We start from the raw sequence: 20,275 nt of genomic DNA on the forward strand, positions 1-20,275 counted from the left end.
GCAGCTGTAAGCCGTTCAGTTGGAAGCGTGCACGTCTGCGCTCTAAAAAATAATATTTTGGCCCAGCTGCAGGTCTGTGTGGCGCAGGGATCTTATATTTCGGGAAAAAGCAGCAGCAGGTTGTATAGAGGAGAGACTGTTACCAGCAAAGCATAGCAATGTCCACGGGACACGTTAAAAGTCCTTCTCATCAGAGGCTGCAGCTGGACTCAACTTTATTAACGCTGTCAGCAAAATGAACAGAGGAGCAATTTGGATTGAGGATGAGAAAGGCAAATTATTTCCCAGGCAGCTGTACTGGTCCCTATACCAGGTGCAGAGCTTTTATTCTACATGTTATTTTTGCGGTGAACTTGTGAATGATATGCCTGAACGGAGCCCAGTCTCTTTGCATCCTGAAGGGGACTTCTCCTTTTGCTGTGTGAAGTATTGTCGGCTCATTTTGTGCAAAACTTTTGAGAACTGGTGAACAGAAAGACTCCTGTTGTCTTCTTTGGTCGCAGCACCATGTTGGGGAGGGGGATACACCAGCTAGACCTTGACGGACTTGGCTTAATACCGAGAGCAAGTGTGAGAGTGAAAAAGCAAAGGCAATTTGTCTCCTTGCTTCCTGGTTTCCAACTGTTTGTTTTTGTTTGGTTTTTTTTTTCCTTCTGCTTTTTCCTCTTTGAACTTGCAGGTAAAAATGGCTGCAGAAGAGAAGTGGAAAGCTTGGGCTTCAAAACAGCATAGCGAAGCTGAACAGGCAGGTGAAAAGGAACCGTGTGTGCTTCTGGGCCAGCGGCTGGGTGAACCGAGAAGATTTGCTTATGCGGCGCTTTGTGGGATATCCCTAGCATGGCTGTTCCCTGAAAAAGAGCAAAGGTACTACACGGGGTAGCAAGGGGTGAGCAAAGGAGGTGGCTTTTGGGTAGCAGCTCGGATGGAGCTGGTATCAGACTCTGTGTGGGGTCTCCTGAGGCTAGGGAAGTGGAAGATCCTTTTGACATTAGGTGTTTTCTTAATTGTATTGACTTTCTCTCTTAAGACTTTTATACTTCAGTACAAATTGCATCCCTTAATACTGCAGACTTCAAAGCATGTATTGAAGAAAGGTCTAGCTCCATTCAGATTGCTTGCTTGTTTGTTTAGCCAGCTTGTGTAGCAACTCGACTTCTGCTGACTTCTTACGATGCTTTGATTTTTGTGTGAGCAGCAACAGATCAACATCTGAAAGCAGGGACCACGCAAAGTTTGCAAAAATACCCAGTTACGGAGCCTTAACTGCTGCTGTTGCCTTACAGCTCCTTCAGGGCGGAATTCATTGAGGGCTTTGTGAAATGGCTGGACCTGCCCGATGCTGTTTTACCTGCCATGACAGCATTTGCTAGTGGCTTAGGAGGTGAGGGCACAGAAACTTTTGCCCAGATTTTGCTGAAGGATCCCATCTTGAAAGAAAATCCAGTTGTCATTATCCAAGTAAGTTCATATGCTCTCCTCACCCTTGTTTGCTTTTGCAAAAGAGATTTGTCATACGTGTCTGTTTGCAACTGTTCTGTTTGTACAGTCAGGGAAGTAAAATCAATATTTCTGATATGCATATGTTTCTGAGCAGCTGTGTGGGTGACTGGCAGTCTCTCTATCCATAAACAGCTCATGGAAGTGATGAACATGAGGCACGGTTACTGTCTGTTGGATTAATGTTTTGTGCCTTTGATGCTTTCGCTCCACAGAAGAGAACTGTCAAACTTTTTACTTTGACTGTATTATTGCAGTGGTTTTGATTCATCCGTGTGTTCCACAGATTTTAGTGAAACACTGAACATGATGGACCTGATTTTCATTTGTTTAAAAGCCCCTTCACCATACCTGTAATACAAAACACCTCTACGTACATGCTCCAAATAGCACAATTTCCAGAGTCTTTTTTCCAGAGTCAGCTTTGGCTAGAAGGAAATAAGTTGTTGTGACTTTATTTTCTTTCACTGAGAAAGTATTAGTGAGACTGGGACTACTCCATAATGTTCTGATGTAAAAGCTGACATAAAGATAAAAGAGGCGAAGCATTTCGGTGGCCTTTGCTGCAGAGTCTCAGCTGGGGAAGATATCTCCTCATCCAGCTTCACGTTATGCCGTGCAGGGCGAAGAGCATGGCAGGCTGCTCCTGATGCCACGCGTAACGTGGCCACTGTCACCTCGCACCGTGCACTGTGTGCTGCACACAAGGAAATAGCGAGACGTCCTGCGTGCAGACAGTGCTCTGGTATTGAGTAATAGTTATCACACACTCGCCTTTAGCAATGGCCCGACAGAACAGCAGATGTGAGAACACAGCTGCGTAAGTAAAGATATGATAGGAGTGAACTTTCTTGGTCGTCATGACCAGCTCCCATTATCTCAGCCATCTTTCGTGTCTCCTAGTCAGTCCCTAAAAGGCCTCAGAGGATCTCCTCCAAACATCCAAATGTTACAATGTCCAAAGTCCTATAACAGTATGAGTACAGCGACAGAGAATCTTAAGCTTAATTAATAAGGTAGGACAGATCTTCTAAAATAAGAGCAGCTGTCTTGATGTTGTTTGCTCAAAATCAATAAATCTACACTTGGTTCTTTCTCCATTTAGATGGCTTCCCAGGTTGTTTCCCTCATCCTCTCTGCTTCAGGATGGATTCTCTAGATTTAGGCAAGTCTTCCTGCATTGCTGCTGAGTTTATTAAGGGTGAAATTTTGGTGAAATTTAGCTTGTGCTTGCTCCGAGCTTGTGTTGCATAAAGGCTCCATGTGCTTTTACAAAAGTGGCTCTGGATCAGTGGGAGCGCATGGTATTTTGCTCTGAGCCAGAGAACTGAGGCACTTATCACCTGGATTCAGCTGGAATAGAGAAGCCATAGATAACAGTTCTTTGATTAGTTGAAAGCAAAGATCAGGAATAGCTATCAGTCTAATGCCGCAACATCAATACCTTATGCAGTCATGTATATGGGCAAGGTGATTGATTTTGTCAAAGGAAAGATAAAGACTTTTGCAGAGCAAGGCAGCAGAGGCTTGCAGGGTGTCTTTGGGAAAGCATACTGGCGTGTGGGAAACTTCAGTGTATCAAGCTGAGATCAGCTTTTTCCTTCCTACTTGAAAATAAACAAGCTACAGGACAAAGCTTTGTGAATTCTCGATATGTTGCTTTATGGTGCTCGTGCTTCTTTGTATTCAGCTGCTACTGATGCAACATTTACTGTTTATTTAACAAGTACACACTTTAATTGCTTGGTGTGTTCAGTGGCAGGGTCCTGTTGGCACTAATGCCTGCATTTTTGAATGCCCTCCATCTCAAAAGTGCTGAAGGGATGATACATGAGGTCAGGAGATTAGAGGTGAGCTCACCATTGATTCAATGAAAATTTGAGGATTATGGATTTTTATCTTTTTTTCCATTCATTGCAGATGACTAATACAGGCAAATGTTGGTTAACTGAATCCTTTAAGGACAGTAGTCATAACACACAGGCTGTGGGTGCAGTACGAGAAGGCAGTGCAACAAAAAGAGGTGAAGAAGTGATGATAGGTGAGAAAAGCTGAAAGTTCTTATTATGAATAATTTTTTTTTTGCTCTGAATGTACTTAGAATGCCCATTTTCCTGTGTTTTTCTACACACATCCACTGCGATGTGGATTGGATGCTCTCTGTTGTTGAGGAAATGGGTTTTGAACTTGCAGCAATTCATAAAAAGCTGGCAAAGACTCTGAATAAAGGTTGCTTCCCTTTCTTTGTAAGGTTTCTCAGTCATATGGGTGGTAGTCTTGTGCATAGAGTTCACAGGGAGATTCGAAAGACCAACTTCAAAATAAGACTGAAATATAATAACTACTGCTTAGAGGAGGAAAACAAACTACTTGTGAACTAATCTTAATCAATGCTGATTGGATTCCAGATGACTGCACAGCAGTACGTGCAAAGCCTAAACCAATTAGAAATAGTTGAGAATGCTAATTGGCACAGATGCAATAAAAACAGTAGTTCCAGTTTATCACCTGATTACCTGTATCCATCCCTCACCTTTTGAAATGCATGTATGTAAATGCTGAGGCCAGATTTTCAAAAGAGTTTGTTTGATATTGGGTGCCACAGATGATTCTGGGCATATCGTTCAGGACCTGAGTCAACACCCACGGCTCCCTTTGCAACACACAGGGAGAATTTATTGCCAACCAGTAACCCTGTTCAAGAGGCTGCTTACATTAGTCCATGGAAAATGATGGCAACGAGGTCACAAGCTTCACCTTATTCTAGACTTCAAGCTCTTTGCTGGTCTACTTTCTGCTTGGGACTCCCAGCCCTGGACCTTCTGCTGGGCTTTGACACCTCTGTGCCAGCCCTTCCCCACAAAACTGCAGCCAGGGAGGAGGTGATGGTACCCATGTATCTTATATCTGGGTAGTTACAGTACTCGGGCTTTGGGAAACCAGAGTTACATTCCTCCCTCTGCCTGTGGGGATTAATGTCTCCAATTCCCACATCCCACCAACCAGCCTGGGGAACAGTCTGCAGCGTGTGCATGCACAGAATACTAATCATGGCTGGACCTAAGAAGAAGCCTTTTTTTTCTGCAGTGTGGTGATTAGGGGAACAGAGGAGATCTGTTTCAGTGACTAACTTAAATTAAAAGCGTTATTCACACGCTGGAAATAGCAAACCAGGACCTTCCTTTTCTTGGGTGAGTGCTCTGGCCATTGGGATGCAGGATGAAGGAGCAGTGATGACTGCTTTGTGCAGAGCCCAGCCCAACAGATACCTTCTGGAAATCCTTATCCCATTAAGATTTGCAGGACGGGCAAGCAAAAGAAGGCTTCTCTGTGGATGGGAACAGCCACCCAGATATTCAGAAGTAGAGGTGGGTGGGTGGAAACATTAGGCAGCAGTGGAGCGAAGGTTTGGGGCTATACCTGGTGAAAAAGCACCCATAGGTGGGAGTTCAGCTGCCCTAATCCTTTGGTTTCCCCAGTCCTATGCAAAAGCTCTCTTCTCCTTTATGAAATAGCAGACTCTTCTCATGTTAAAATGATATTCAGAGTCCAGGCACTTACTTTTGCCTGGATAATATCTACAGTTTGCCCCTCTTCTAGTAGGAGTTGGTTAAGGATGGCTTGTTCTCCGTTCTACACTTCTCATGCAGTAGGGAAAAGATTAGAGACGTTTTTACGATACAAATTTTGCTTAGGAGCTTACGGGACTAATAATCATAAACTCTTTGGCAGCCTCCTACATCTTTGGCTGCATTTTTTGTGTTCCCAAAGGGCTGAAGGATTCTCTGTAAAATTCAGCTGTGCTTTATTTGTGTGTCAAAGAGGGAAATAGCTCGACTGAGCTAGTGCTTAGTGTTGTAGTTACATAAAGAACTTAAAATTTGTCCAGTGACAATAAAAGAGGAGAACACAGTAGTAAAAACACTGGCCTCTTTTTTTCATGGATTTGTCCATAGAAACCATCTATTGGAATTTGTTTTTCCGATTTTTTTACAGTGAAGAGCCAACACAGAAGTCAAGTCCCTCAATCTTGACAGATGGCCATAAATTCAGACTTTTCTATTTTTGAGCACTTAATCGAAAAGAACTTCATGCCGGTTCAGCCTTCCCACCTAGAGTTATGAATTCCCAGAATGCCAAAGAAAATAGGGGCCACTGGTCCTTTAGAGTAGCATTGAAACCTGTTACTCATGTTGAAAATATGAGTATATATGACTATATAGCGAGCAGAAGGCATTAGAGCGGTAGGAGGATTAGAGCCCTGTTTCTCCAAACTTTGAAGTCCGGTGTAATCATGGTGCTTTTAATTGCAAGAGGATCGCTAATAACAAAAAATATGGGATGCTTCAGCATGTACCAAACATTATCTACTTCTGTCCAGCCATTTGTACCTGCATTTGGAGAATTTTGTACTGGAAGCATCTGGCTTTGCTCTGTGCTGCCTTGCTGAATTGTAGCTTGCTGGCTTCCCATGTTTATGAACCAACATGCTGGAGTAATTAAATCATAGTCCGATGGGTTTTCATGCCTCCATTTTGATACCTCCAAGCATACGTCATCAGTTTTAACTTGTATATTCTTTTTTTCTTTTTAGGACCTTCTATCCTTCTCTCTTAGAGATGGTAAGTTTACCTAGCATTTGTTCTTTGTAAGAATAACGTAGATGAGTTTACATCTGATACTTTAAAATGCTCAAAAAGCTCAAGGTACCATCCTATTTTGTCTTAGCTTCCTTTATAGCAAAAGCAGCACACTCTTTCCCTGTGTCCACTCCAGGAAAAGCAACTATTATATTAGGAAAGATTAATAATACCCGTTAAAAATTGAACAACTGTTCACCTCCTTACCTTCACATGCCGTGCATTGGCATGCAAATGTATGTGATGGTAGAAAGGTTCTGAACTGAAATACCTAGAGTGGGGTGTTTTTTCTCCAGTGTTTCCAGGGGAGCAGGCAACCTCTTCCTTTAGGAAGGCAGTAACGCTGTTATGAAAATCTCAGCCTAGCAAATTTTCTGCAGATCGCTTGTTGCCTAAAAAGACAAAAAAAATATTCAGGGAATAAATTCCAGAGTGTCCTGTGAAGCCTATTATAAATAAATGTGATTTTACTCATGTATTATATTACGCATAAAACAATTTTCCGGTTTACAACCCATAACATGGATTAGTCTGATAATGAAATAAAGACTGCCTATTGAACAAAATGTTCATTTCTAAAAGAAGCCTGTTTTATATCACTACTTTCATTTTTTTAAATCTCTGTGTTTTAACATGTTCTCACAGGAAAGAACTCACTGGTTGCTGATTAGCCTGTTTCACTGCAGAACAAAGTACCATTTTTGTTCTTGCTTTATTTTTAATGGAAAATTGACAAGTCAGTTACTGCAAAACTCCGTATTTTGCTAAGCTAGAATTTAAAAGAAATATATTTTCAAGCCTCGCTGACTTACTGCCAAGCTGGCTAAGTAAAAAGCTAAGTTGTGTATTAGCAGACAGGAAGCAAGAAGGCTACTTGTTAAAACACCTGCTTGGGCTTGCAAGACGTGGCACATATCGGGGATGAAGTGAAGATAAATACTATCCTTATTTCTCAACTAAGCACAAATCTTAAAAGTGGCATCATTAAAGCCTACCGAAGTAGTTTGGTATCTTGGTAATGATGGTAATAAATAAATAAACTTAATAGATTGCCAAATGCCGTATTTGATCTATGTGCAGCAGGTATCAGAAGCATACTTTGCAGTTGGGTCTCGCTGGTATCTTCACCCACCCCTAGAAAAGCAATTGCATTTTTCATCCCAGAGTGCACCAAGAACCCTTTACAAAAGCCTACCATCAGGAAGCAGCAGGTGCTACTGCGAGAAGCACATTAAAAAAGCAAGAGTTGGCACAAATAATTTAAAATCTATTACATTTAAAATGTCTTTTCTTTAAGAACACCTGCTTATAAGCCCAGGAGTAATCATTTCTCCTATTGTGCGTTGTCTGAGTGCGCTGTCCACTCCTACATCTCCAGCAGTGAAGTATAAATGCAAACAATTGTCAGTGATGCTGCTGGGTGAGCTGGTGTGTAGCTTTCAACTCCAGAGTGCCTCTTGTTGCCAACAAGATGAATTGAATGTAAAGCTTTTGCACGGAGGTGCATTTTTACAAAATACCATATCTTGCATTGGTACATAGTTGAGGTGTACTGTGTCACGTTACCCATATATATATATATATATTTGATATTTCCAGTTAGGACTGGTCTTGCTGCAGCATTTCTTTGTTGAGAAGAAAGATGCAGCCTATCCAGAGCCAAAAGGCCTCTCTCACAGAGGAGGAAGACCAAAGGATTTGAGATCCTTTTTCTGCCGTAGAGGCAATTACCTGGTGTAGTGACTCTATTCGCAGGATGAGGTTTGCAGGGAAGAAGGATTTTCCATTTATCACTCTCTTCTCTAGATAGTAGGAGTTGTCTTCAAATACATGGAAGATGACGAGGGCCTGAGAGAAGGAGCTATGCTTGTATGTAACGTGGTCCTCTAGCACCGCTCAGTGCACCACTCGCTATTTAATCTGGTGCGATGAAGACTGATTGATTTCCTGGGCTTCCCTCTGTTTAAGGGTACTACGATGCTCGAGCGAGGGTGTTGATCTGCCACATCACCTGGCTGCTGAGAATCCCCTTGGAGGAGCTGGAAGTCCTGGAGGAATCTCTGCTTGAGAGCCTGAAGGAACAAAAAGAGGAAGAGTCAGAGTAAGAACATTTGGGTTGACTATGGGATGAAAAAACACTGCTGGTGCTTGAAAGCTTAGCAGTAATTCCTTATCCCTATGTCCAGTCTCTGATCATTCCCCCCATGGCTCTTAGCGTAATCATTCATGGCTTGATTAGGGTTGCAGAGCCCTCACAGCACTTCAGCTGCACTGAGAAGCAGGAAGGCTCAACATTCTTAAAATCAGAGCTGAGACCCAACCTTGCAAGCTGGTAAAGGCTACTCTGCACTGAACTCCCTCATCTCCTCATTCCATTTTCCTCTCCTCGACTGTAGATTATGCTTAAATCATCGGAAAGATCTTGTGTCTCTTGTCTCTTGGCCCAATATTCTTCAGATAGAACTGCCTCTTGCAGAATGAAGTTCCTATAAATTTCAGGATTAGATCCTCAGGTGCTGATTTTCTATGGATCTGTCCTTCTCTGTGTCCTGTTTAAGAGACAGCTGTCTGACTCCCATTGAAGGTAGATTTCTGAGGGCAACAATCTGCATCTTCAGATACTTACAGACCTGACTCCTAATTCTGTGTTATTGTTATAAGATTAGTTCTCTTAATCACCAGTTCTTAGATGTGAAACAGCCAAAAGTATAAGAAATGTATTTTTTATTCCACTTATCAGGCAGGAATTGTGCAAAGGTTTAGCGATATGTAAGGCAGTAAACATGTCCGTAATGGCCTTTCAAGGGACCGTTTAATATTTTTATCTGTCAACTCAGCAAACAGGTTATGAGATTAACCTGAGTGCTAATAAAGGCTTTAATCAACGTCCCTGACACAGTACAGTTCAGACGTTACCGTGGGGTCCAGCATGTGACGGGTATCTTTCTGTTACAGCTTTATTTAAATAAAGCTTAACTTTATAGCGCACTGTAAAAAGGGAAAGTCAAAACAATCTCAAAGATCATGGACTGCTAAACAGGACACCATTTGGCATGCAGGAGCAAGGGTTGGTATTACTGGGGACTGTTTTGCTGTGGCTTGTGGAAACAAACTCAATCCTGGGCCTTTGGCGCAGGAAAACACCGATGGCGAGAGTGGGGTGTCGCTTGCAAAGACGCTGCTCCAGTACCTCATTCTGTATCAACTGGACTGTGGCTCCTATAGCACAACCCAAAAAGATAGCAGTGTGTCTGATAGTGGCAAGAGCGACTGGAGAATTATGCTGCATACTTACAAGCGTGGCTTTCAGACGTTGCAGCTAGCCCAACGGGTTTTGTGCATATCTGGTGTGGCGAAAGCCATGCATTTCAGTCTTGTTCTTTGCCCAAGTTGCAGCCATGGAAATAAATACCTATTAGATAAAAGGGAAAAAAATCTTTATAGCGAGAGCGATGCAAGACTGCACTGCGAACACATTCGTTAGTGCAGTGCTAAAACGAGCACAAGGCTGAGATTTGTGGGGAATCGGTGACCCTTTGTTTGTTTTAAAGTTAGGAGTCAAGGGGGGGAAGGAAGCAGAATATAAACCTGTCACCACTTTGACCTCTCAGACTTTTGAGGGCAGGGAATATGTGAACATCTGCTTAGGATGCTTCCAGCTTTGACCATCCACTGCAAGAGGTTTTGGAACAGTAACAACCAAACAGGGTTTTGGCAGCTTCTGCATAGGTTTTTTTTTACTGATATTTGTTAACAGAAGGTTTTGCTCCTGCCTTTGCTGCTGTGGGTGTGTTGGACTGTGGCCCAGAACGTGCAAGGTTAAATGTACAATCATCTATAGCATGATGCTCCAAACACTTAAATCCATATTACTAGCACTAAACGTGTTCTGACTTGCAGGTATGAACCTCTCTTTTGTACACGGTTCTGTAAGAAACTGGTAAACATGACGTCAGTTGCTCGCTAACGTGTACTCCTACCACTTTTCATCGTTGGAAAATGACCTGAAATTCCACCTATAAAATCTCTCTGAACATAATTTGTGGTTCAGGCAAGAAGCTGCGTATCCAAGATCACTGAGGGTAGAGAAGTACCAGAAGAGGCAGTTAATTACCGTAGTGGAAAAAAAGCAGTCTGGTAATCAAGTAATAATTGTAATGCAGAAGCTATTAGGAAGGCAACTGTCAAAACCAGTTGCTAGCAGCTACGGCAGGAAAGCAATGACAGGTAAAACTTCTCACGACAGTAGTTTTACTTACTGCATCTTCAGGCAGGATTTAGCTGCAAACTGTCTTTCTAACCACATAACTCAAATTGCTCATCATTGCAACTAAAGCCAGGTTAGCCGTATTTCAGCTCGTAGATGTCATTATTTTCAGCCCGAGACAGCAGCACGTGGACTATAAAAGCTGATGAACCACTATGTAGAACAGAAATTGCTGGATATTGCCAACTGAGATATTAACAGTCAGACTGCAGCACTTGTTTAAAGAACTCCAGGAGCAATTTTTTTCCAAAGCCAGGCATTCAGATTGGTGACTGCATGCACAAACTAGGGCATATCCAAATACTGCTTTGACCATGGGGTTGTGGAAAGTGAACTTGGTTATACAGAAATTGCTGACGAGGTAGCCATTGCAGGCTGCGCTGTTGTTCTCCGCAGACAGTTCCGTTTGCAGCTGCAGAAGGTGATACACCATGTTTTTTTGGAGAATCTCTGTGGAAACAAAGTCTTCGTGCCATGCAAGTCAGTGGGAGTTATGCCATTGACTTCAGTGACGCGGGGATTTCACCCACTGTGCTTCATTCTCCTCCTGCTGTGTTTTACAAAGCTGCATATTGTTTGGGACTCATCTAAAATTGTCTTTATCGAAATTACAGTGCGCTTAGGGGGTTCCAGGAAGGATTAGGCAATTATATGGATAATGAAAATCCACAATTAGGCTAGGATTCAGAGGGAAAATATCCAAGTTTGGAAGCAAGATAAATTCTTATGTTTCAAGGCCCAGATTAACCGCTGTGTAAGCAGGCTAGAAGGAACCTTCCTCTGTAAACGACTTATTCCAGTATCCTCTGTTTGTCACACTTTCTTCTGAAGTGGGAAGTGTTTCTTTTAAGAGAGAAACCAAAGACAGTGGAGAGAAGCCAAAAGTAGTGCCTAATAAGGGATATTTGTTCCTTTTAGGTTTATTTACCCGTTTCTGATAAGCTTGTTAAAATGTACCTTAAATGCACATGGACAGATGAACTAATGACTATGTTTAATACCTATTATATTATTATATTGTGATGCACAATTAGAAGGCGGCTCAATATAAACACTGTTGTTGGAAAATAGTTTAATTCCATCTCTTTGTTTGTTAGCACAAATTACCCCTATTCCCTTTTGTTTCAAACACTTTTCCCTGTTTCCACTTAGCTTTCTTGTGGTTTTTTAAGACACGTAGGCAGTATATAGTTATTGAAATGCTTTTGACTTTTTGTTTCTTTTTTTTACAAGCTTCAGCCCTATTAGGAAGGGTTTTCCAAGTAAGTAACATCTGTTGGCTTTTGTCAGCAATTAAATCGTTTCGATTTAAATCTGTGGGTTTACGTCCATGCTCATAAATCTGAGTGTGTTGTCACAGTCCACACCTGCATGTTACTTTTTACTGTTCCCGGTAGGGAAATTACACTGAGGAGAATAAAAGCAGATTCTGATGCAGCGCTGTTATCCATCAGGCTTTTCCATCAGTTTTTGTGCTTCTAATCCCCCCACAGAACTGCAGAAGCATCAAGAAAAAAGAAGGAAAGAAGAAAAAAGCTGAAGAGATACCTGCTCATTGGTTTGGCAACCGTTGGGGGTGGAACAGTGATCGGTGAGGCTGCCCTAGGCATTTTGGAGACTTGCTCCTGAATTGCACGCACAGCATTAAGGGCAGAGTAGGGGGGCTGAATTACACATTCAGCGACAGAAGCCATCATACCTTTTAGCCCAAGCTCTAATTTTAAAATGTTCACTGCTTTTCTTTGCCAGGCTGAAGGTAGTGTGTCACTTCAGATATCAAAAAAACACCCGCAAAAAAACCGCAAAACCCACAACAAAAGAAACCCCAAATCCAAGAAAAGTTTTTTCAGCCACACGAAAATAAACCTGAAAGAATTAGCTGGAAAAGTTATTCCAGTGTAGCTTCACTGGCTGGGGGAAGTATTAAACTGAGGTCGTCACCCTTAAAAAAATGTTTTCTCGTCTTTTGATCTTGTGTTATAAGAGGATCAGATCTTCAGCTCTCAATTCAAAATAGTGTGAGACTAGATGAATGTTTCCTAAGCAAACAGGGCATAGCTCACCCCAGTCTACCACACATTCTTCCTTTGACTTTTAAATTATTCTTCATTTTTACTCAAGTCAGTCAAAGAATCTGTGCAGAGATTCAGGGCCTGGGGAGGGTCTCAGAAAGCCCCTTTATTAGTGATGCAAAAAAGACCATCATTCGTACTCTTTCAGTAGCATTAGCAGTACTCACACAGCACAGGGAAATGACTGCCTGCTTTTTGTAAGTGATAATAGTTTGGTGATATTACTTGTTGCATCTTCAGGCTTGACGGGGGGTCTCGCTGCCCCTCTGGTTGCTGCGGGAGCTGCTGCTGTCATCGGAAGTGCTGGAGCAGCTGCTTTAGGTTCGACTGCTGGAATTGCTGTCATGGCATCCCTTTTTGGAGCAGCTGGAGCTGGCCTTACTGGTAAGAGAGTGACCGCACATTTCTCAGCCACTGAGGGACAGGATTATGTCCGCAAATGCAGAGCTAATGACTTAACTCAGCTCTGCAGAGCAAGAGAAGCAACTTGAGGTGTAATCTTACAACTATGAAATTTTTATGTCAATGCTGATTAAGATACTGTGTAGCCCCTGATGACCAAGTAGGAAAATAATATTTGGTATGTGGCTAATGAAGGAAATGAAAGCTTGCTGCTTTGGATTAGAAAGGTGCTGCCATGGAGAGCAGCAGCTGCTACAGCTGATGTCTGGTCTGCAGCAAAAAAGCCTTCTGCTGGGATTCCCTCAGATCACACAAGCTCAGAAGGATCGTGTTGGCTCCATACCAAGCTCTAAGTTATGCATGGACTGGCTGAGGGTTTTGGAAAGGAAAAAACCCTATCCAAATTACCCAAGTAGTTTCTTACGAACTTCTACTGTTAGCAGAGTCTGTCCTTGCTGTGCGATTTCTGAGACTCGTGTTTTCGCCTTGCTGTGTGTAGGATACAAGATGAAGAAGCGTGTGGGAGCCATAGAAGAGTTTGAGTTCCTCCCACTTACTGAAGGAAAGCAGCTTCATATCACCATAGCAATTACTGGATGGCTGTGCACTGGTAAATATGGTAAGAACAAGACGAGGAAACTGAGAGGAGCGTGGAGAACCACGTTTCTGTTCCACTCCAGGCAGTGTTTGTGCTCTCGTAGCACCGTGTCTTCCCCACGCTTGCATGGCCTGGTAACTAAAACTGATCGACTCGCAACATAAGATTTTGTAACCCAATCTGCAGTCCCATTCAAAATAGAGGAAAGAGAGAGGGCAGTAAATTGGTAGTGATAGTAGGATTGATAGTAATCATAGCAGATTGTTTCTGTTAATAAACGCTGTCTGGTTTGCTAGGAAAGGTCTGTTTGGGGTGGATGATTTCCAGCATTAGTACAAAGTGTCTCACCTATCTCTGAGACCTTATGTTTATCCTCTAGCAATTAAAAGAGAATAGTGTCTTTTTTCTTTCTCAGTATCTGCCAGATAATGAGGTTTATTGGCAAGAAAGTTCTGTCAAGTAAATCCTGTTAAGCGCAGCACTCAGGAGGTGAACTTACAGGCAACAACCTTGAAAAGTCTGCAGTGTTTTAGTTTCCAGTATAGCTTGTCATATAACATATGTCAACTGTCTGCTTTCAGCAACCTGACTGAACAGCTGCCAATTTATTCAGAAGCATTGTGATTAACATTGGATATCATTAATGCACAAGGATGTCTCTGTCCTGTTGCTTGTTAGGTTGCAGCTTGCTGTCAGAGTAAGGTTATTTTCACTTTGCAGTACTGTGCTTTGGCTTTTCTCATTGTCTGCTTGCCAGGGGTCCAAATCCTTGGGGTTGGAGGGCTCCCAGGCACTGTTACAAAGACAAGTGTGTCCCTTCAGGAACCTTTTTGTGTCTGTTTGCCCTTAAAAGGGAGTTACAAATGACACAGATTCTTCTTCCATAACTAGCAATCTGCTATAATGTTTAAAAAAGCAAAACTAGAATTGTCATCCATTTTCCTCCTTACAGCTGTGTCTGTCTATTTACACACTTGCACGACTCCTTAAAACAGAGGGACTGAGGACAGGATTTTTACGGAATTCGCTACCTTGTGATTTTTGAGCTCCCAGTAGCTGCCCATCTGTACGTTCACAAATCTGACAGTACAGTGGGGTGCGATCTGGCGTAGGGCTCTCTCATGCCACTTTGGTCAGCAGCTGCCTCAACCTGCCCTGCATCATTTGGGGAAGGAACAGTGTGGGAAGGGTTTTGGTTAATGAAAATGAAAATTCTGCTCTGCCCTTCAGAGTTCATCTGCCATTAATAGCATTGCCAGGCCCTTCCTGGCCACTTAGTACAAGCTACACTACAAACAGGAGAGAGTATGGCTTAAAAACTGTTCTTTCAGCCAAAAATTAGACTTGCATAGTGGAAATTATCCATTGTCTCTCAAACATCCAGGCACTGCTTTTGATTAGCACCTGGAGGGAAAAAAATTAAACTGAAGTGGCCAACAAGGCTAGATGGCAAAGTAAAAATAATTGCAGTCTGGATCTGCAAATGCAGATTCCTTGTTTTCAGACAGGGCTATTTCTGCAACCCTTGCCCACCTAACTGAAGTGCTGGGAAGATGCTCTGCGATAGATTTTGACAAGATCTTACATATTTTCTGTGCTTCTGGTTCCATTGAACTCAGTCCATGCAGCCATTCAGCACTTCATCTTTCTCAGGACAGGCCCTGCTTTGGTCTATATGAGAAGATGGAGCTGCAGGACTTGGCCTGATGCCTGATGATAGGAGGAACGTCCTTAATACCTGACATAATTAGTGTTAATGGCCATCTGTCTTGGCAGTCTCTGAGGCAATTGAACGGGTCATGAAGTCTGAGCCTGTCCACGCTGAAGACTCTTTGCCAAGGCAGCTAAAGCTGCACGATTATTTACAAAGCCCAAATTTATTGTAAAACAGTGGAAATATGGAGTCTAAATCTCACAGTAGTTTCAAATATGATTCCTTGTTATCACAGTATATCAGTATATTCCAGTGTCCTGCTGGTTCTTTTCCGATTCTTTGTTGGACTCGTCTTGCCAGGAGACAGCTGTGGTTGCGTTTTCTCTCAACATGAATTCCATCTTTGCAACCTTTCTCAGGGAGCTTCACAGCACCATGGAGGAGCATGTTGCAATCGAGTGAGCAGTATTGTCTGGCCTGGGAATCCAAGTACTTGATGGAGCTTGGCAACGCCTTAGATTCCCTGCTGAATGGTGTTGTGAACATGATGGCTCAAGAAGCCTTAAAATTCACTGTCTTGTCAGGTAAGAACCCAAATCGTATCAGATCTGCTTGAGTGGCTCTTGTGCAGTTTCACTGTTGGTGTCTTTTTAAAGGAGCTTTCCTAAATAAGGAAGATTTCTGAGAAGGCATCTCCCTTGGCAGGACTGGCACCACCCTGCAGAAGTGGCCTGAGAACCTTTTCTGCCACACCTGTAATTTAGATTTGCTTTCCTGGATTGCTGTGCCTCTGTGTCATTGGCTCATTCTTTTAAAATTACAGCTGAAAACACCTTCCTTCATGCGTGACTGTGTTTATTTCTCTATGTTATTACACTGTGTTTTACTGCTTTACATGAACCTTTCAAACAGGCAGGTTACATTCATGCATAGCGTCTGTTTGCCTCTGTATCAGAACATCAGATTCTTTCTTATCTTTAGTCTAGCAAAACATTTCTCAGATCAGCTCTTGAGAAAGAAGAACTGGAAATGACAAAAGGTCCTAGGTTTAGCTTTTAACTTCAGTGAACAGTCTTGCTTTTGACATTTTCTAAGAGCAGCCCAGATTTGTGACTATGCCATGCTGTTTGCCTTGTGTGTTGCAGGTATTGTGACGGCCTTGACTTGGCCAGCTTCGCTCTTGACTGTTGCCAGTGTCATTGACAACCCCTGGGGAGTGTGTCTCCATCGGTCTGCTGAAGTAGGCAAACACCTAGCACATATCCTGCTCAGTCAACAGCAGGTAACTGGCTAGAAATTATCCAGGAATAATGGCTGGAAGGGATTTGGCCCATGGAGGTTAAGTTTTATAGTCATGCTAGTTAACTATCAAGTTATCTTTCCAGGGAGACAAAAATCAATAATAAACTGAAAAATGAAAAAATGCTGCATGAAGGTGACCAGCACGTATCTGGTTCATTGGGGAAAAATAGGAAGTCCCAAGGGAATCAGAGAAGTCCTGCTAAGATTCGTTCCATTTAACCTAAAGCTTTTCTAAATGAAGAAGAAGAGATCCAGGTCATAAATGACAAGTGGCTTGACCGTGTCACCAAACAGCCAGGCCAACTCACCTAGTGGAAATTTGAGAACAGAGAGTAAAGATAGGTGAAAAGGAAAAGAGAATACAGAGTGTTAAAAATATTCACTGATAATTAAGAGGCACTAGCAAAACAGCGTAAGAGAAGACTCTGTGCAGCAGCAGATGCACCGTGAGCCATGTTTTTGCCTACAGAGAAGTGGAATGGGCTAGTACCTGAAAGAAGTGACGGAAGTTATTAAGCCTCCCTGAGAAGGCTTGCAAAAGACGTTTCTGCCTCCCAAAAGCCTGCCATTATTTGCTGGGCTATCACTGGTGCGGAGGGAGGCTGGTTTTTGCTGGCCACGTGTTTGTCTCACAGGCACGCTAGTCCGGTATCTATTATAGAGGAGCCCTATGGGAGCCATGGCCCCAGAGCTGCGTGTCATAACAATGTGAAACAGCAGAGTAGAAACAAACTTGATTTCTCATAAAAATACAATCCCCAGGAAAGGCAATAAACTTTATTTCATACAAGCCCTTTGTTTTGCTTGGGGGCATTTGTTACTGCCTTTTTAAGCATTCGCTATTGTGAAAACGCACATTCCAATGTGCTGGAGCGTCTAAAACTAGTTAGCGTGATGTCTAGGGAGTCCATCGCACACCTGCTCCCTGGTTAATACAAAGACCATTTTTCATTGTTGTTGAGATTAGGCTCCCTTTGATCTTATAGAAAATCTTATTCGGCTATTCAAAATAAAAGCTTACCCCACATCATTTTTTATAACAGCTGCGCAGTGCTGCTGTCATTCAGTCTTAAATCTAGGAGTGGTCAATATTTTTGTATTACAGCTTCTTCTGTTTATTGAAACATTTCTAGGAAAATTTTGCTCCTTGAGTTAGGCTTTCATTTGGAAATTTCAAAACAATGACAGCATCTGTTTTGTTTCTGTTTGAAACATCTGCTTTGTCGTAACTTCTGATCATTAGATTCTTTCAATTGATTTTCTGAATATCAGAAAATACAAAACACTCAGATATGCAGAATTCTCAATATTGAACTGTGCATAACTTTGAGGATACATAATCCCTTTGAAATCAACCAAACTGCTTAAACGTTTAAAAGATCATGTACGAGCCTAAGTGCTTTGTGGGTCAGGGTCTCGGGGATCCTGCGGGCAGTCTCTCTTTCTAGGTCTAGAACAGTATTTGATGGCGTTTTCTCCTTTCCTTCTTTCTTAGGGCAAGCGACCTGTCACCCTGATTGGCTTCAGTCTGGGTGCAAGAGTCATTTACTTCTGCCTGCAGGAAATGGCTCAAGAAAAAGGTAAAATTCACCCTCTAACCTTTTTCTCCTTTATTTTCCTTACTGCTGGTAGAGAAGTTTTTCTTCCAAGAGGAAAAGTTCTTCTGGAACAGAGCTTGGGTCTTTTAGGATAGGACAAAAACCTAAAAAAAGGGTTTTGAAATGCATTTGGAGCCAAATTCTACTATCATTTCCACCAGTTCAGTGGATTAAATCCGCTCTCTTCACTTGAGGTGCTCCAGTGTGTCAGTTTGGTCTCCACTCTGTAAACAACCGCTTGACATTTTGTGACATTCAGCTGCTAGATCAGTCTGTGAGCTGCCCACGCGCCACTGTGATCTTGGCAGAGGATGCTTTGCCTTTATTGGAAGCTCTCTGTAGCTATTGTATCTGATTCCCTGAGTCCTCCCTTCCATTTAAGTCACTGAAATGCCACTGTCATCTGCTATTTTCATGGTAATTTTTCCCCAAAGTCAAGTATAAAACCATCTGTCAATTTATTACCCATTGTGGTTCTGTTTATTAATAGATCCTATTTTTAATTTAGAAAAAGAATAAAATCATTATGATCAGTTGATGTAAATTGCATCTTGGAGTTGAGTCAGTAGTGAGTGTGTGCGTGCAGCCTGCCTTCCCCCCTACGTAGCTAATTTAATTCATTAACCATTTAGCCTCACAAAGAGTTGCTAATAAATAAGGAGCTTTATAAAGGAAAACATTCAATAAAGTCCAGGAAGGTGGGAATAGAGTCACGTGAGGAGGGAAAGGTCAGCATTTTTTCTATTGACAGCTGTGTACCAGAACTTCACTTCTGGTTTAAGATGGAAGTCCTCAAATACAGGAATTCTGTTCTCAAAATAAATCTAATCAAATCCAGAATGATCCTAATGGAGTTATACTGAAGCCAGAACCCAGATCCTAATCTGGCCCTAGATCTACTCTTTTTGTGTCCTAAGAATGCCAGGGGCTGAGATATTTTCAGGCTTTTATTTAATGGTCTGCAGTCTCTCACTGGAATAACATGGAACCGTAGCTAAGTAATACATGAAAGGAAATCATTAGGGGTCTTTAAGGTTGGCTGCCATTCTAAAGAAATCTAAGCATTGTAATTATGTATCATAGCAGCTCCCCACTGTACACTAATTTTTCAGTTCCTTAATTGAATTATGAAAGCTGAGCTGTTTGCGAGATGAAAAGCAGCATGTTTAGCGCAGATTGCCAAAGCGTTCTTCACATGCACATTCCAGCGCAAGCCACAGAAGGAATGGAGCTGGGACCTGGGACATCTGAGACTGATTTGGGTTTGGACTTGGATGTCTCACACAAAAGAAATACAAGGCCCAGTCATGCAGGCCTTTTGTATCCAGATGGCAGTGGTATTTCTGAGGACAAGTAACTAATCATGGATTATTCAGTGAAACACCATGGCAGACACTCAAATGCTGGTAAAAGAAAATACTCTTCTGCAAAGCAGTTAAATAACCTTTGGGATACTTCATCACAAATGACTTGGGAAGCCAGAGCTTAATAGGTTTCCAGAAAATGACATTATAGCAGAAGATGTAGTAGTGACCCATCAGAGACAAGTTACTGCATGGGAAGATCATTGGTCTGATTTCTTCATCACGATTCCCATGCATTTTAGTGAATAAGAAGTGTAAACTAATGAAAATTGATAATGGCTGTTACCACCAGAACCTGAACCTTGAAACCAAACTGCGCGCGATAGGAGTGACGTATCGCACATTACGTACTTGTCTAATACTGATCACAGCGTCCTGCAGAATTGCTTGTGTGACCAGTATCCCCGCTGGGTTATCATCTCTGCTGCGGTTAGGTGTCAGCAATACTGCTGCCAAACTCTGCCACGAAACGCTGTCCTTGGCACTGCATCTGTACAATGCCCAGAGAGAGCTAAATTCCAGCCCTGTTCTCTTTTCAGTGAAGACTAACGTGATGAGATGCTTTCCTCTTTGCCCAGTGAGTTGTACCCTAAATGCACAGCAGAGCCCAGCTCCCGAGGACTGGTTATGGCCTCTGGGTCGGCTTGTACCTTCCGCACCTTTTCTGGGCAAATCATCTTACCAGATTTTAATTTTTGCCCATCAGTAACTCCTTTCCCCCCCCCCCCCATTTTCCTGCTTGTGCAGACTTTGTTGTTCTTCATCATATAAAAGATTTGCAAACTGTGAAATACATTTAATTTATCTAGAGTGTCAACAACTATGTAGGCCAGTGATCTGTTTGCAGGTTTCTGTCCCCCCGTGTCAACATTCAAAGAAAA

The 20,275-nt window shown here is 42.4% G+C and overlaps 1 protein-coding gene across 1 annotated transcript in view; it reads left to right on the forward strand.

Moving 5' to 3' along the window:
• The first annotated feature begins 670 nt into the window (after positions 1-670).
• The window catches only part of TMCO4 (transmembrane and coiled-coil domains 4), a 37,385-nt gene continuing 17,780 nt past the window's right edge, over positions 671-20,275 (forward strand). The window contains exons 1-10 of the mRNA XM_050909400.1: positions 671-864; positions 1,284-1,458; positions 6,092-6,119; positions 8,106-8,238; positions 11,898-11,995; positions 12,717-12,860; positions 13,378-13,497; positions 15,550-15,714; positions 16,276-16,412; positions 17,928-18,012. Of these exons, the coding sequence (XP_050765357.1) occupies positions 686-864; positions 1,284-1,458; positions 6,092-6,119; positions 8,106-8,238; positions 11,898-11,995; positions 12,717-12,860; positions 13,378-13,497; positions 15,550-15,714; positions 16,276-16,412; positions 17,928-18,012 (1,264 nt within the window). The 5' untranslated portion in view covers positions 671-685. The remainder of the gene's footprint in view (positions 865-1,283; positions 1,459-6,091; positions 6,120-8,105; positions 8,239-11,897; positions 11,996-12,716; positions 12,861-13,377; positions 13,498-15,549; positions 15,715-16,275; positions 16,413-17,927; positions 18,013-20,275) is intronic.

Source organism: Gymnogyps californianus, chromosome 21, assembly GCF_018139145.2.
Source record: "Gymnogyps californianus isolate 813 chromosome 21, ASM1813914v2, whole genome shotgun sequence".
Lineage (NCBI taxonomy): Eukaryota > Metazoa > Chordata > Aves > Accipitriformes > Cathartidae > Gymnogyps > Gymnogyps californianus.